Source organism: Rissa tridactyla, chromosome 8, assembly GCF_028500815.1.
Source record: "Rissa tridactyla isolate bRisTri1 chromosome 8, bRisTri1.patW.cur.20221130, whole genome shotgun sequence".
NCBI lineage: Eukaryota > Metazoa > Chordata > Aves > Charadriiformes > Laridae > Rissa > Rissa tridactyla.
This window is the reverse complement of record NC_071473.1, coordinates 48564411-48580397: the sequence shown is the minus strand read 5'-3', so window position 1 is coordinate 48580397 and position 15987 is coordinate 48564411. Positions and strand designations below refer to the sequence as shown.

General features: G+C 38.3%; 1 protein-coding gene across 4 annotated transcripts in view; it reads right to left on the bottom strand.

Annotated features, from left to right (window-relative positions):
* Window positions 1–15987, bottom strand: part of OSBPL9 (oxysterol binding protein like 9) — a 65846-nt gene that overhangs the window by 18088 nt on the left and 31771 nt on the right. For all 4 annotated transcript variants that reach the window (XM_054211643.1, XM_054211644.1, XM_054211645.1 and 1 more), the window contains 4 exons: window positions 7735–7830; window positions 5667–5714; window positions 1889–1918; window positions 975–1025 (listed from right to left, as the gene is read on the bottom strand). In XM_054211643.1, the coding sequence (XP_054067618.1) occupies window positions 975–1025; window positions 1889–1918; window positions 5667–5714; window positions 7735–7830 (225 nt within the window). The remainder of the gene's footprint in view (window positions 1–974; window positions 1026–1888; window positions 1919–5666; window positions 5715–7734; window positions 7831–15987) is intronic.

Genomic DNA, 15987 nt, shown 5'->3' with positions numbered 1-15987 from the left:
GATAAAAACCTGAAAAGATTGCAATTCTGCTCTTTCGGATTAGCTAATTACATAGCAGAGCTTTTTGAAAAAGAGCAAAATTTCAGAGGAATTAAACCTCTGTGAAAAAAACAACTATTAAATACATTTATATAGTAATTAACAAAAAACGAGCAAGTAATTTGTTGCACACAGTTTCTCCAACAGCTACCTTAACCCAGCAAGTCACGTATAGCTGGGTAAGAAAACTAGCAGACTACCATCTATCTATAACTGACTCCACCAAATCCCCAAAGAATGACACGTAGTTTACCGATTTCACTGTATTAAAAAAACCTCTAAATATACCCAGTACTAAATAACAACAAATTATTAAGAACTGATAAGGGTTATCTTGCTGTCACTACAGTGAAGGATTCAAATAGTATCACTGTAAGTTAAATAGAGACTGTTCTAGCTCCAGATTCATGTGGCACAAAACCAATATAGTTACGTGAAAAGTATAAGTGCATTACCCATATTGCATTCACAAATACAATTCTTACTTCACAAAGTTCCAACATCATCATGAACTTCAGACCTATTAACAACCTTGTCAAACCAGCTCAGATTATTAACATCACAATTTTCCCTTTTTCTATTTATGTTAGTCACATTCTTAAATGAAGCAGAAAGAAGAGTTTTGTTAAGATTCTATTGTCGCCCTTATGTTTGTTGAAGTTCTTATTTAGTCTAATAGCAAACTGCAAAAGAAAGTTTATCTCAAAAGAAAAGCTTTGTCATCAACACGATTGTTAGCACAAACATCAACAGGACAGTTTGCTGTGGAACTCAGCACTTCAGAAACTTCATTAAATTCGTAGCATAAATCAACTTGTACCAATTTTTATATCTATATATTTATCCTGGATCATACATAAGGTACGTTTAGATTTCAAGTTGTTTTCACACAGATTAATGCTGTATAATTAACATTCCAAATACAGTGTACTTACTTTAGCAATCTGTAGCAACACAATGCAGTGTTTTATTGATTCTACCATGCTCTGCGAAAACAAAAATAACAGGAAAAAAAACCCCTTGTATTACTATCTCATAATACTTTGTATTTACAGGTATTTTTATTAGTTATACAGAATATTATCTGAAATATTAGATGGGAACTAAATGGACACTCACTTCTGTAGAATACCTACTTTCCCTTCCCCCCCCCTTTTTTTTTTCCAGAGATAAGACCATAGCAGTAGAAAAATGAAATTTCCAAAAGCCACATACAGCACAGGTTGTCAGGGTGAAATGAAGGTCAGCTTCAAACTTTCAGAATGCTGCAAACAGGTGAACTGTCACGTGAAGAGAGACTGAGAGCTGGGCTTGTTTCATCTGGAGAAGAAAAGGCTCAGGGGAGACCTTATCAATGGGCATCAATATCTGACCGGGATGGCAGGGTGTAAAGAAAACTGAGCTATGCTCTTCTCAGCGGTGCCCAGTGACAGGACAACAGGCAATGGCCAAAAATAAAAATACAGGAAACTCACCTTAAACATAAGAAAACACTTTTTTACTCTAAGGATGATCTAACACTGGAACAGGTTGCCCAGAGAGGTTGTAGAGCCTCCATCCTTGGCGTTCATTCTGGGCAACCTGCTCTAGCTCATCGTGCTCTGAGCACGGGGTTGGACTACAGACCTTCAGAGGTCCCTTCCAACCTCAACTATTCTATGATTTTATGATTCGAAGGTGCCAGACATAAATCTGAATACAGCACCAGAACCAGGCTGCCTCTGCTATCACACTATTACACCTAACACGGATTCCCACTTTTGTGTAAAAACCTTTAAAAACTTTCACAAGAAAATAAGGTGAATTTCAGAATCTATATATAATAGATATAAAAATTAAACAAACTTACACTGGTTGTTTCTTTGAGACTTTCAATTTTCTGTAAAAGAAAAACCAAAACAGAGTGGTTAAAGGCAGAATTTCCAGCACCTAGTTTGACCTAAATACTGTACAAACACTATATTTGATCTTAAATTGGGGGGCAGGGGAAGCAACCAACACGTTAAAGACTATTTCTGCATATAGACACAATTTTCATTTTGCAATTGACAAGACATAAGTCAAACTGATAATTAAAGCTTAAAGATGACAAGGTTAGGAATTTTTGAGCAGTGACATTGTACATATTTCGCCAAAGTCTACACTGCAGTTTTGTATAACATCAACAAAAATGAAATGCAGTATGAAGATTCACTCTGAGTTCAGTTTGTATCCTTATATAGCGTACTGAATGCTGGAACATTCCAATGATGAATATTACTTGAAATTGCCACCATTCAAGTCCAATAAACATATGGAGTTAAGCAGTTTAAAAAAATCACGGAAAATAACAGCACGCACATGCTCTTGCTCTTTCTAAGCCTCCAGTAAAAGTGCATCTGGAAATCTGCCTACTTAATTTTATCTAGAAACACCGGTTCATAAAGATTTCCTGTGTGGAACTGCACTTCAGGCATGCAAAAGGCATCTGCATGCCATTTTACAACATCAGCGTGACCTATCTAAGCAGCATATGCATCCTGTTGATGTCCTTGGGTCTGTCTGCATCAGGGAAAATTATCAAATTGGACTCAGCACTGACCCTCTACTAATTCAATTACAGGACCTCTTTGTTTTGATTAATACAAGTGTCTCTTGTGACTTGAGTCACAGTCTTTTTGATTCTTAAATAATCAAGAGTGTGTAATGGAACTTTTTTCCCCACACAACATTGCAACCCAAATTGTTAAGAGAGCAACACACATCTATAAATCTACAGGAATGAATAGTCTCAGCTTGTGGATTTAAAAAAAAAAAATGCAGTGACGGGTTCCCAGACAATAAGTAGGGAAATTTTTTTTCAGTTATACTCTGTTCTATAAACTATTCATAAGGTTGCTATACATTTTCTCCATGATTAATTGGCAAGAGGTGGCCAAATAACACCCAGTCTCAGCCTTTTCCACTGGTAAGACTGGACCATACTGATCTAGAAAACAGCATATCATGGATGTTGTATCACAAAGTTATAATACATTTACTTCTGTTGCTAGCAAAGAAATATGCCAACAGCTAAAAACTCCTTTATCTTGTTTGCTTTTCATGTCTCTGCTATACTTACAGTCCAAACTTTATCAACACATATTGAAAAAAGCATTTTAAATATAATGACAGCAGCGAAGTTCTGAGCCTTTTAGCACCAAAACAGAATAGGCGGTGTACCCAAACATACTGATCTTGTGAGACGAAAGATTAATGCAGCTGAAATAAATCATTCAGCCTCAAAGCTTTAGAGCCAACTGTAGGCAGCTGTCAGCAGTTTGGATTATTCTTTATCTATTTTTCCCCCTAACATGTTATAGAGTATTTACACACCAAATAAACTATTATCTCATTCCCTTCACTGATATCATTTTGCTGAAAATCTGAAAGTGATGTCAGGCCAAATGATGCAATTCAACCACGCTGTTTCCCCCGCCACCACCCATTTGTAATTTTCCAAGCAATAGGTACAGACAAAAGGGTAATTTGTGCAAGATCATACAGAAGATCTGAGATGGGAAAAACCTCAGCACGCCTAGTTTCCAAGGGCCTATCCAGAAATTATAGAGAGAATACCCTGTACTCCGTTAGCAGATTCAGCAAAACTGGCAGCACTGCTAGCAATCGTATGTTTGCAAGACAGTACAATCCCACTACACAGTGCTAGTTACAGTTCTGCCAGGAGTATCAATATAATGCAGGCAATTCATGATAATCACAATATTTCTCAGTCTTCAAAATTCATCAAGTGTACATCTGCACTGTCACCTTCCAAGTTCAAGAGACTAACATGTCTCAGGAAGAAGATATCCAAAAGATCTTGAAGCATCTCGGAACCTATACCCTACACCATTATCTTCAAAAGGCCAAATATTCTGTATCTAAAAACCAGCTCATCCAATGCTCTGTACACTTGCAAAAACAATAGCTCAGGTTTTAAATGCCTGGCCATAAACAGTTGCAGAAAACAACATTCAGCTACTTGGGAAGTGTGTAACATTCAAATAACCAAATCTTGTTTCCTCAGAGGAAAAAAACTATGTGTTGGATGGAAGGATCCTCCAGGTTACACTCAGCTCATAGTCTGATAGCTGAACCACAATTCCATAAACAAATAGAAAAACTGCTAAATACAGTATCAAAAAGCCTCTTAGCTGCTTTAGTACAGGAAGAGACATGATCAAAAAAGCGCTTTGCCAAGTCTTTTTCAATTTTAATAGATAATAAATGGAATCTATAGTAATAGTAACACTCATCAAGATTTAAAACCAGAGGAAGCTGACCTCTTCTAAACAAGCCTCCTGCTTTCTCTATAACGTCAATCTGTCTGTTCCATAGATACCTTGCAGAGATAAAGAAAGAAATCAGCACAACATGCAGAAAGTCTCCAGGGATTAGAAGTACTGCCTGATCTGCAAAGTAGCATCTGGAGAGAGGTCAAAATTGAAGGAGAACTCTTCCCAGTAAGAGGCACCAAAGGAGAAATACAAAATCCTACTCTTTTGGTCAATTTGTCTAGAGATTAAAAATACTCACACAGAGAACGCTTGTACTTCAAAGTTATTTTAAAAGCCTGTACATGCAAAAGAACTCCAGAAAGACCATCGCTTGTGAAGTCCCTAAGACGCCACTAACGCATCAAACAAGATGGATAAATAACACATGAAAGGTCATAACCATTATAAAAAAGTAAACTAACCATACAAAGCATCAAACTGTTTTCTTCAAAACCAAACACCAAGAGAACATCAGCTTGTTTTTCACAAGTGAAACTGGGGACAGGGCAAAAAACTAGGATGAAATACACCACTATTTTATAATATTGAAATTACTGCATTCCTGAAATAAAAAACGGCAGCTTCTCAGCAATAAACGCTTCATAAGGAATTGTTAAATCTCTCCTGCACATCACACAAATTAACATACAAAACCAGCACCTACTTTACATCAAACACACACCACCAAAGGTATGTGCTGGCCTTTCTGAAATATACTGATTGAGTTCTGACCGGCAAACTTGACTTTGAAATCAAATTGAAGGGGATGCAAAAAAAACCAAACCACAACACTTAAGTGAATTACAACCTCGCTAAAAAAGTACTGCTCCCCACACAGCAAGTTACATTTCTGGCATCCTCACCTAAAGTGAAGAAATTATGATATTCTCAGACTTCCGACACATGGCAGGCTAGTCACAGAATGCAGACCGATTATGTGAAATACATAATTCTTAGTATTTATGTTTTTCTTTCTGAATAGCTTTGCTATTCCTACAAACATTAAACAGCCATCCTTGTTAAAGATGAAAAAATAGTAAATTTAAGTTAAAAATGCTTTAGATGGTTGGATAACAGAGAAGTAATCATTTCTTACAGACTGAAATATTTTTTAATGTTATGATCCAGTATTACTAAAAATTCTGTTTACCACCTATTCACAACACAAATAACGTTATCAGTTATTCAAATTGCTTTAAGTGATTTTGACAGCTTGAGGAATACGAAAATAGACCAAGAATGTTTAAATTTCTAAAGCCTACAGCAAATTGATGCACAAAACCATCTGATTAAACAAAATAAGCAATACTTAAGACAAAATGTACTTGCTTTTCTCTGTTCATCATCTTTGCAGTTCTGGAGTTTTTCATCAAAGAGCTAAAAGAAAGACATACTTGTGAAAATACTGGAAGTTATATTTCCATATAAAATCAGCCAGAAATACCAAAACTTCAAGACCAAAAGCATTTAATAAGTACTTAAGTTATATGATCCTTGTATTTTGACCCAAAGCAGTCTTTGCCTAATATTTCTTTACAGCATTTGTGATGTAACAAGTTTTTAACTAATTTCTCACATTATCCCATCCTGTGAGAGACCAAGTCTCGGATCCTGGCTAGTTCCACAGCTCAGCATGATTCTAACACGGTTTGAACAAAAAGGTCAGGTTAAGTAATAAAAGCGACACCCAACAGAACACCTCAAACTGCCTTTCTTTTATTCTAGCAAAGATCTTTGGGCCGTATAAAGTGCTTACCAAAACAGCCTCAATCCTTATCAGCCCTTCCAGGTACCTTGTTATTTAGGGACATGATTCAAATCATGTAAGATTTGTAAGCACTTCTTTTGGGAAGGTATATAGTGATTTTCCAGCATTAACTTCTATTTATTTTCTTAAAAGTGGAATACGAGATGCAGCTAAGCAAAGCGAAACAAACTCTTACCGAAAAGCTTGTATGTGTATTTAACACAAGCTGAGCTGAAACAATTAAAAGTTGCCTCCAAGAGCTCTCTAAGGTGCACAAATAACCATTAAGTAAAAGTTGCTCAAGGAAGAAAAAAAGATCAAGGGCAACGCTCAAAAGTTCATCACATCCACCCTTGCTCAGAAAACAGGCTGTAATTTTTAGTAGGCGAGCTACAGTTCTTCACTCAGCTGCCTGCCTAAAACCCACTCACGTGTTCCCTTTCCCTTGGGGGCTGATTTCTGGTTCTAAAAAAAGACTGTAGTCTTGGTCTCTGTCCATCCCCAAATTCACTCCTCTTTCATTATTAATTAACTCCTATGTCCCCTCCCCCCAGCTGGCCTGAAATAAAAATTAGGTGTAAAGATTTTAAAAGATTTAAATACCTTCCTTCAGTGAAGCGTGCTAGATGGCTCCGGAGCGGGAGATAAAGCTAACTCCTGATCAAGTCTTTGCAGTTTAGCCTTGAATTGTGTTTGCGTCTCTTTTGCCTACCTCCATTTTTATTGGTTTGCTCTTCCTCCTCTCCACCCTCCCCCACAACCGAATTGTTGCTGAATATCCCATATGCAATACTTGCCCGTTATATCAGGAAAAAAAACCCCAAACCAGCAGAACTGAAGCAATCTTAACAGCAATTTTAGCCTCCTGAGTCATGGGGAAAAGTGTCCTTACCAGCAGCAAAAACTGTTTTTCCCAATAAGGTGAGCACTGAGAGATACAACCTCATCATTCCTCACCTTCCCACCTACTCTTAAAATACATGTACAAAGTGCAAAAGGACTGTATTTGTACAAAATTTCTACAGAATGTTTTCACTCAAGGACAAAGAACAGATGATCTATCACTACTGCAACAAAGTCTGAATTATTTGCAACTGCAGTTACATATTATTTGACAAAATTTTCTCAAGATGAATTCTAAAATGCTATGAGCAATACAATGATTTCATTATGTTTTTAAAATTAAACTGAAGTAATCTCTGCCATGTCCATGAAGCTATATACACAAAAGAATCTTTCAGCCATTGTAAGCCATTCTATATGGCTTACATATAGAATGCTATTCTAATTTTCTAACCTTCTAATTTTAACAATCCTAAAATCCATTCTAAGAGAAAGCCATTTTCGGCTTATTTCAGCCCTTATACTTCTAGTAAAAATCTCTTAATTTCAGAAGCAGTTAGAATTTATGTAACATCCTAAGCGAGGGAGAAAGTAAAATTCAATCATCCGCAAACTTCATAGATAAAAAAAGGTATGTTTTCTCCAGTTCACGGCCAGCTCAGCCAGATGAGCTCTCTCTGCCTCCCGCATTGACCAGAACACGTGCCAAGCATAAAACATGACACTCTGTTGAGCTTCCTTTCAAACAGACCTTGAAATCCGCTCTGAAAAGCGTATTCACAGTAACACACCAGTTCGTTACCATACCTTCAACTGGTCTATCAAGATCTGTAAGTAAGCGTCAGCCTCGGTGAGTTTCTTGTCAAAATCATGAACGCTGGGAACAAATCCTGAATCCACGCCCTAGATATAAATAAATAAATAAACAATCAAATATATAATTACCAGTTTCAAAGGAGAAAAGAGATAACAAAAACACGGTTTTGCCTGACAACTGACTGGTAAAATGCTGCCTTGCCTCTCATCCTGCCATATGCAAACACAGGCACAGAGCTGAACACATTTGTCTTTTATTTACAGCTGAATCAGTAACAGTAAATTGCTACACATTTTCAGTGGGGGTATAATCATCATATGCCACAGTATTTCATTACTTACGACTGAACAAATCTCCTTACATTACACTAATCAAAGTTTCTTTGAAAAATACAAAGGAGAATTCAAGTTTTTCTGAAGACTGTCTTGTGATTCCATATTTTTACATTTCAGCTAAGGAAGACAAAACCATACCCAACTGGATGACTGCACTTTTCACACCTCAGACAGTATTGCTCAACTCACAGCTTCTTAGCTAAGAACTGAACTAACAAGTGCTAAATCTCTTCTTAGATATGGACCCACCTTTGAGCTGAAAAAAATCGGAATTATTATTCCTGGTTGCCCTAGTTCCTTTGCAACTTTAATGATTTGCATCCTTGTCACTATAATTGATTTCTTATATTTTGTTGCACATACACCAACACGGACAAAGTATCAGTGCCATAAGAGTGATTACTTTTATATTTTCTTGCTTGCACACTTGCATATAACATAATCCCTACCTTTAAACTGATAAACCATGATAAAGACCTGAACAAACTCACACAGGGTTACTATATCTTTAATTACAGGAAAGAAAAGAGAAGATTCTTGAAATTGATTACTTATGACTTCATGCACATATGCTATGTAAACGCATTTAAGGTTTATTTATATAATACCTTTAATGCAAATGGAACTGCAAAACAAATATTGAAGCACTCCCAGCTTAAAAAAATTGTGCAATGCAAGTTAAATACATAGGAGGAAAAACCCATGCAGGATAAAGAAGCAAACCTCAGTTAGAACAGAAAGAGAATCCCGAGAACATCACAGCAGCGACAAGACTTTCCTTCTAGCCTAAATACTTGATCTAAAATATAACATCTTCAAACTCTTATGAAACCATCAACTGTGCTGTTTTCACTGCTGAGAATCTCAAGAGTCTGAACGTGTAAAGATCAGACAGTGGGGAAGAAACATTTTGTATAGGGGAAGATGGGCAATCCATACCTCTAAAATTCCATATTAGCATAAATTTTTCTTTGATATGGTTTGCTTTGTCAGTGCAGGTACTTTATTTAATTTTTGTATGATAATGGGCCATCATATGAAGAGCTTTACTGGTGGCTCTTTAGAGGTGTGAACATTTGCATCCAATAGAGGAATGACTTGCTCTAACTCACATCTGTCCAATTGGGTGCGCAGTATCAGGCACACCCTAAAACATAAAGCCATCTACTGACGGTGGAAGATACTATTCTTTATTCACTCGCCAGATCTTAAACTGTGTTACAGACTAACACCCAGATCTTGACAACAGTTCTACATGAGTAAATCTATCCGTACAGATTAGGTTGTAAACCAGCACTAAAACAAAAAAAAAAAAAAAAAAAAAAAAAAAAAGATACTTCACCCATATTAGACAGTCCACACTGGACAAATTTCAAATTTAGAAATGGTGTAAGAAAGCAACCATTTTGATTATGCCAAGAAACTAAGAAAAGATTAAAAAACCACCCAGTGTAACAAGTTATCAAAAAGAAACTAAGAGGCAGAAGGGAGAGTCCTCTCAACCAAGAACCTTTTGACACTCCCTCAAAACCAGTCAAGTTTAAGTTACACTGAAACTAGATCTGAAACTGTATGAAATTAGCATTCCATTTCCTTGTTGAAAACTGACTTGTCTGTACAGCTGGTAGTCAACACTGACTGGAAAAGGGGAAAAATAACCCCCATTTTCAAAAAGGGGAAAAAAGGAAGACCCAGGGAAAATAGGCTGGTTAGTCTCACCTCTGTGCCCGGCAAGATCATGGAGCAGATCATCCTGGAAACTATGCTAAGGCACATGGAAAATAAGGAGATGATCAGTGACAGCCAGCATGGCTTCACTAAGGGCAAATCGTGCCTGACAAATTTGGTGGCCTTCTACAACAGCATTACAGTGTTGGTGGATAAGGGAAGAGCAATTGACATCATCTACCTGGACTTGTGCAAAGCATTTGACACTGTCCCATATGACAGCCTTGTCTCTAAATTGGAGATACATGGATTTGACGGATGGAGCACTCAGTGGATAAGGAATTGGCTGGATGGCCACACTCAAAGAGTTGTGCTCAACGGCTTAATGTCCAAGTGGAGACCAGTGACGAGAAGCCTTCCTCAGGGGTCGGTGCTGTTTAACATCTGTGTCGGCAACATGGACAGTGGGATTGAGTGCACCCTCAGCAAGTTCACCAACGACACCAAGCTGTGTGGTGCAGTAAACACGCTGGAGGGAAGGGATGCCATCCAGAGGGACCTGGACAGTCTTGAGAGGTGGGCCCGTGCAAATCTCATGAAATTGAACAAGGCCAAGTGCAAGGTCCTGCACGTAGGTCAGGGCAATCCCAAGCACAAATACAGACTGGGTGGAGAGAAAGCCCCGAGGAGAAGGATTCAGGGGTGTTGACTGATGAGAAGCCAACAATGTGCGCTCACAGCCCAGAAAGCCAACCACATCCTGGGCTGCATGAAAAGCAGTGCGACCAACGGGTCGACGGAGGTGATTCTGCCCCTCTACTCCGCTCTGGTGAGACCCCACCTGGAGTATCGTGTTCAGCTCTGGGGTCCCCAACATAAGGGGGACATGGACCTGTTGGAGTGGGTCCAGAGGAGGGTCATGACGATGATCAGAGGGTTGGAGCACGTCTCCTATGAAGACAGGCTGAAAGAGTTGGGGTTGTTCAGCCCGGAGAAGAGAAGGCTCTGGGGAGACCTTATAGCAGCCTCCAGTACCTAAAGGGGGCTACAGGAAAGCTGGGGAGGGACTCTTTGTCAGGGAGTGGAGTGATAGGACAAGGGGCAATGGTTTTAAACTGAAAGAGGGTAGATCTAGATCAGATATCAGGAAGAAATTCTTTACTGTGAGGGTGGTGAGACACTGGGACAGGTTGCCCAGGAAGGTTGTGGCTGCCCCATCCCTGGAAGTGTTCAAGGCCAGGTTGGATGGAGCTTTGAGTAACTTGGTCTAGTGGGAGGTGTCCCTGCCCAGGGCAGGGGGTTGGAACTAGATCATCTTTAAGGTCCTTTCCAACCCAAACCATTCTATGAAAGTTTATGGTGCAAGCTATCTGTATGCTGGATAAAAATGCTGATTTTTATTTCAGACATCAGTCTATGACTACTAACCTGTAACAACCTGGTATTTTTAGTGGTGGCTTAAAGATAAAATGCCATTCTTAATTTTCAGCCTCTTAGCATGACAGGAAAAGCTGATTAAAACATTTAGTGTCACAACTGAGCAGACATCCACATCAAACACAAAGTGAAAATTGTGACCTAAAAAGTTCTATTACAAAGTTAAATCTTCAATCAATGTAAAAACAAAGCCATAAAACCAAGTATAGTGTCAAACTCACATAGTATAGAGGTGAAACATGGAAAATAATTTTTAAAAGAAGTACAGGTACTTAAACCTGTAGCACTTCACTAGTTTGCTCTTGGTTTGTATAAAGACAGTTCAGATGAAATTTGATAACTTAGTGAGCAAATTTACGAGTCTAGGTTATATGAGATTAGGTTAATAATTGTTAAGTTCTCACACAGTTTTATAATTGAAAACCAAATAATTGGAAAGTTAAAAATATCAAGATTAGTAACAGCACAGAAGGAAACATGTATAAATAGCAAACAAAATCAATTAATTTTTCAAACCCAGCAGTAATTTAGAAAGAACAGATATACTAAGTGCAGATTTGCATACCAAATCCTTATTTCTTCATTATCTGGTCACCCAAAGACACAGTAGGGAAAAAAAGAAGACCCTTTCTCCTTCTCCCCTTTCTTCCCTCCCCTGCCATGTATGAAATGAGGTTTCAAAATAAAAGGGTGAGCAGAGTCAATAGAACGGCATTTAAAAGCTTGTTAAACATGTAAATTAGGAAACTGCACATCTGAACTAGCAGTCGAATCTTTATGAGAAACTTGTATTCTATGCTGCTCACCTATTCATAAACAGACAAAAGAAGCTGCCTGCAGGTAATGTCTAACCTCCACCCCTGGAGGGCAGATCTCAAAACTCAACTGGATTTGACCCTAGGCAACCTCGTCTAACGTAGAAGTTGGTCTCGCAAGGAGAAGAGGCTTGGACCAGGTGACTTCCAAAGGTCTTCTCCAACTGAAGTTATGTTGTGATTCTAAAATAAGTATCTTCAAATCACAAAAAAGAACAGGAACCCAGACTACTTTAGATCTTCAGAAATACGCTGATTCCTTCTTACTGTCAGTACCAATCTAAAGTAATATAACCTGTTTTTCCACTAACTAGATTTATCGGTAAGTACACTTTTATTTACTCAAATAATGACTACTCTGTGTTAATGTAGGTTTTAAGGTATTAACAGTTATACTACCAGATGAAATAGCTGCAGAAGCAAGTAATTTATATAATTTCTAGTCTGCCCACCACCTCCCCAAAAAATACATTTGGTACCTGACTCTTCCCCACAGAGAAACCCATATTGATAACAACTCTAGAGAAAAGAGGAAAAGGTAAGATAGTATTCTTTCTCTCATCCCTCCCTCCCTCCTACAACTTCTGGGATGTCCCCTTCAGGACCTATCAAAAGCTTAAAGGCTAGACTCTACAGGACACTTGCCAATCCTAATGTTTGTAGGTAGAAAGGAGAAAGTGGGGCCCAGCAGCACATTGACCTACCAAATTATCAGTCTCCCGGTGTCATCTGCCTGTTACCCAGTAACATGGAGTGAGCAGACAGGATGGTTATCCCCTAGGAAAGGGTTCACGTGCTGGTCTGGGGTAGAGAAAGAACTCACGCTAGGAGTCCTGCAAAATTACTCCCTTCATACATGACACTTTTTTGGAGGGGGTAAAGACGAGGGCAACAACAAAATATAAATCAATTAAAAATACATATTATGAGCCTTATTTCCATTAGAGAGCTACTAGCACAAAGGGAGTTTATACGTTGTTTCCTTGTCATCCAAAGAAGTCACGCATATCACTAATGCATTTGTATTCAAAACTTGTCGATGCCGAGAAGTAATTCCAGCCTAATTTAAACTAGTTCTTTCAAACTGGGAGGGGATGAAAAGATCGCATCATCCTTAGAAGAAGCATACCAGACAAATCCAAATATATTTCTCAAATAAAAGCATTACAATAACGACCTCTGTGGAAAACGAACAGTAATGAAGGCAGGGAAACAATGAAAAAGACAGCGGCAACAGCAAAGACTTGACGAGAGCTGTCCTTGTAAAATAGCTTTATTGGGGGAGGAAAAGAGAACACTGTACAGAGCAGACTTTCTTATCTTTTTGAAGATATTTATGCCATATTCTTCACCTAATTAGGATTCCAAGGCCAACAAAAAAGTCTTGTGGAAGTGAATAAGAAGTGAATAAGAGTGTTTTCCCTCCATCCTTAATACCTAATGGGAAACATATCCCCCTGCCTAGAGCACGTTTGATTTTGTTGAATAGTACATTGCCTGTAAGAACCAGTGATAGAAAAATGAAGAAAAACAACAAATCGACTAGTAAGAAAAACAACAAATGGACTAGCAAACACTAAACCACTAAACAATAGCACCTTTTTGTCTTTTTATCTGCGGCAAAGACAACCATATTTTTTTCCTCTGCTAGATTTTTAAGCATTATTTAAAGCTCAGAATGTAAATGTCTCAAAATGAGTTTAAAAATAAATGTATGAGTTCTGTAAGGCATACGAGCCTTCCAAACACAAGCACTTCTAATAAAATAAAATAGAAGTATTTCTGCTTTGCAAACCACAAAATGCTTAGCAAAGACCATGAAGCTATAGATATTATCAAGTCTTATAGGAAAACAGAGTTCAAAAACCAGAAGTATTTACATAATGATGTAAAATTCTGTCTTTAAAGCGCACGTTCCAATTCTGAAACCTCACAAATACTAAGTATATCCTACAGCCCCATTCATTTGCCTACATAATTTATTATGGACGTAGATAACACGCTTATCACTATCATAGTTACTTTGTTACCAAAATTTGAAAAAGGAAAGCACGCCTCTTAACTCTATGCTCTTCCACCAGCACTTGAAACACATCTATATCGGATATATTCTTCATCTAAAAAGAACCTGTTCTGAGTTTTACGTGAGCGTTCTTGGCTCACACTAGAAGTAGTGCTGGAAAGCCAGTGAGTAACAATATAATATACTTAAGAGATACATATAAGAAAGTTTTACTCTACCTTTTATTCTTGTCTGCAGCTCTAGAAAGGTCATCAAAAATCCTGTTATACTAAGTGAACTGCTACTGGCAACACAGACACTTTACATCGGCATAAGTGAACCATAAACAACAGTTCCCCTGCTGTTTATTCTCACCCTTACTCTGCTCTTTCTTTTGAGTCAGCATAAACATTTACCTTACCACACAATCAACTCAATGTCGAAACTAATCCGGGTTAAAACTAAACTGGGAAAGGGGGGGCAGCAGGAAAAGTATTTTTAATTTGGGTCAGTTCTGAATCCGGTTCCAAATTCAGCTGTTCTTGTCGCACTGCCTCTTCCCGTTTGCTAGGAGAAGCAAAACAGGACTGCTTCCAGCAGCAGTACCAGCTCTTAAGGACTGGTGAAGCCATGGTGTAATTCTTAATATTTAAGCCATTGTATCACTCTTCACAGCAACCATCCCAGATCCACTTCTTAGAATATAGTTTTCTTACCCTACTATTTGCTACTTACGAAGCAAATATCTGCTTTAAATTACAGAGGTATCAAGCTACAGAGCAATTAAATTTTTTTTTTTAAATTCCTTTCACTTTTATTGTGATAAGAAACAGTCCACCTTCGTGCTGACAGCAATTTCAGTTCCTTTGTCTCTACAGTGAGTCCACTTAGAGGCTGAAACAGTTTGGGGCATTACCTGAAGGGTTTTCATAAGTTTGGGTAGGAAATCCTTTGTAGCCTGCAAGTATTTCAAGACTCTCTAATGTGGATTATCACCATCATACCTACTCCAAAAGCACGAAAGACAACTTACTTGCAGAATACGCAAGTTTCAGCTTTGTATTTTTATTTATTTTTTAAATCAAGTTGGCAGTTAGCTGTCTTTTATGCAATTCTCAACAGCCTCTCTAGTTGCCGCTTTAAGACACTTACCAAGATGCTCTAGCGGCACTAGAGCAGCAGAAGGGAAAAGTACATTTCAAGACATGGGATTTAAGGCAAGAATGAGTGTGAAAGCTTCAGCTAACAGGAGCAGGGGGAGAGAAAAAAAAAGGCAAAACCAAAAAAAAAAAGCAAAGCTCATCCCTCCAGCTCAGGGTGATCATGACTCCTACAGACAGGATTTTAACACTACCAAAACACTGCCAAGATACATGCACGCATTCACCCATTTAGAATTTTAAAATTTATTATTTTTTTACTGAATTCTCTTTAGGCATAAGAAGAGTATAGTTATTGCTGTTTTTTAGGTAGATTCATATTTCAACAGTGGTCTTGCACTTTTCTGATCAGAGAAGAAAGTTACTGTGACCCTAAGAGACATGATCTATATTCAAGGGGTTTTCACACAGGAGAATTCCAGAGCCAAAAAGTACATGTAGCACTAGGGTGCCACTTGGAAGACTGATGAGGAAAGCAGGACATTTACACTAAACAAAAAGACTCGAAGCACTTGCTGTTTGAATGGGATTGCTGGTTGACATAAGATTTTGGTGAGGAATGAAAGAAAATATCACCCTCCTACCTCTGCCCAGACAAATAAGAAATCCAAAACACAACATACCTTCACCCCACACACACCCTTCCCCTTACCTCTTGTGGGCATGAGGCAACTGATCACAGAATCATAGAATGGTTTGGGTTGGAAGGGACTTTAAAGTTCATCTCATTCCAACCCACTGCCATGGGCAGGGACACCTCCCACTAGACCAAGTTACTCAGAGCTCCATCCAACCTGGCCTTGAACACTTCCAGGGATGGGGCAGC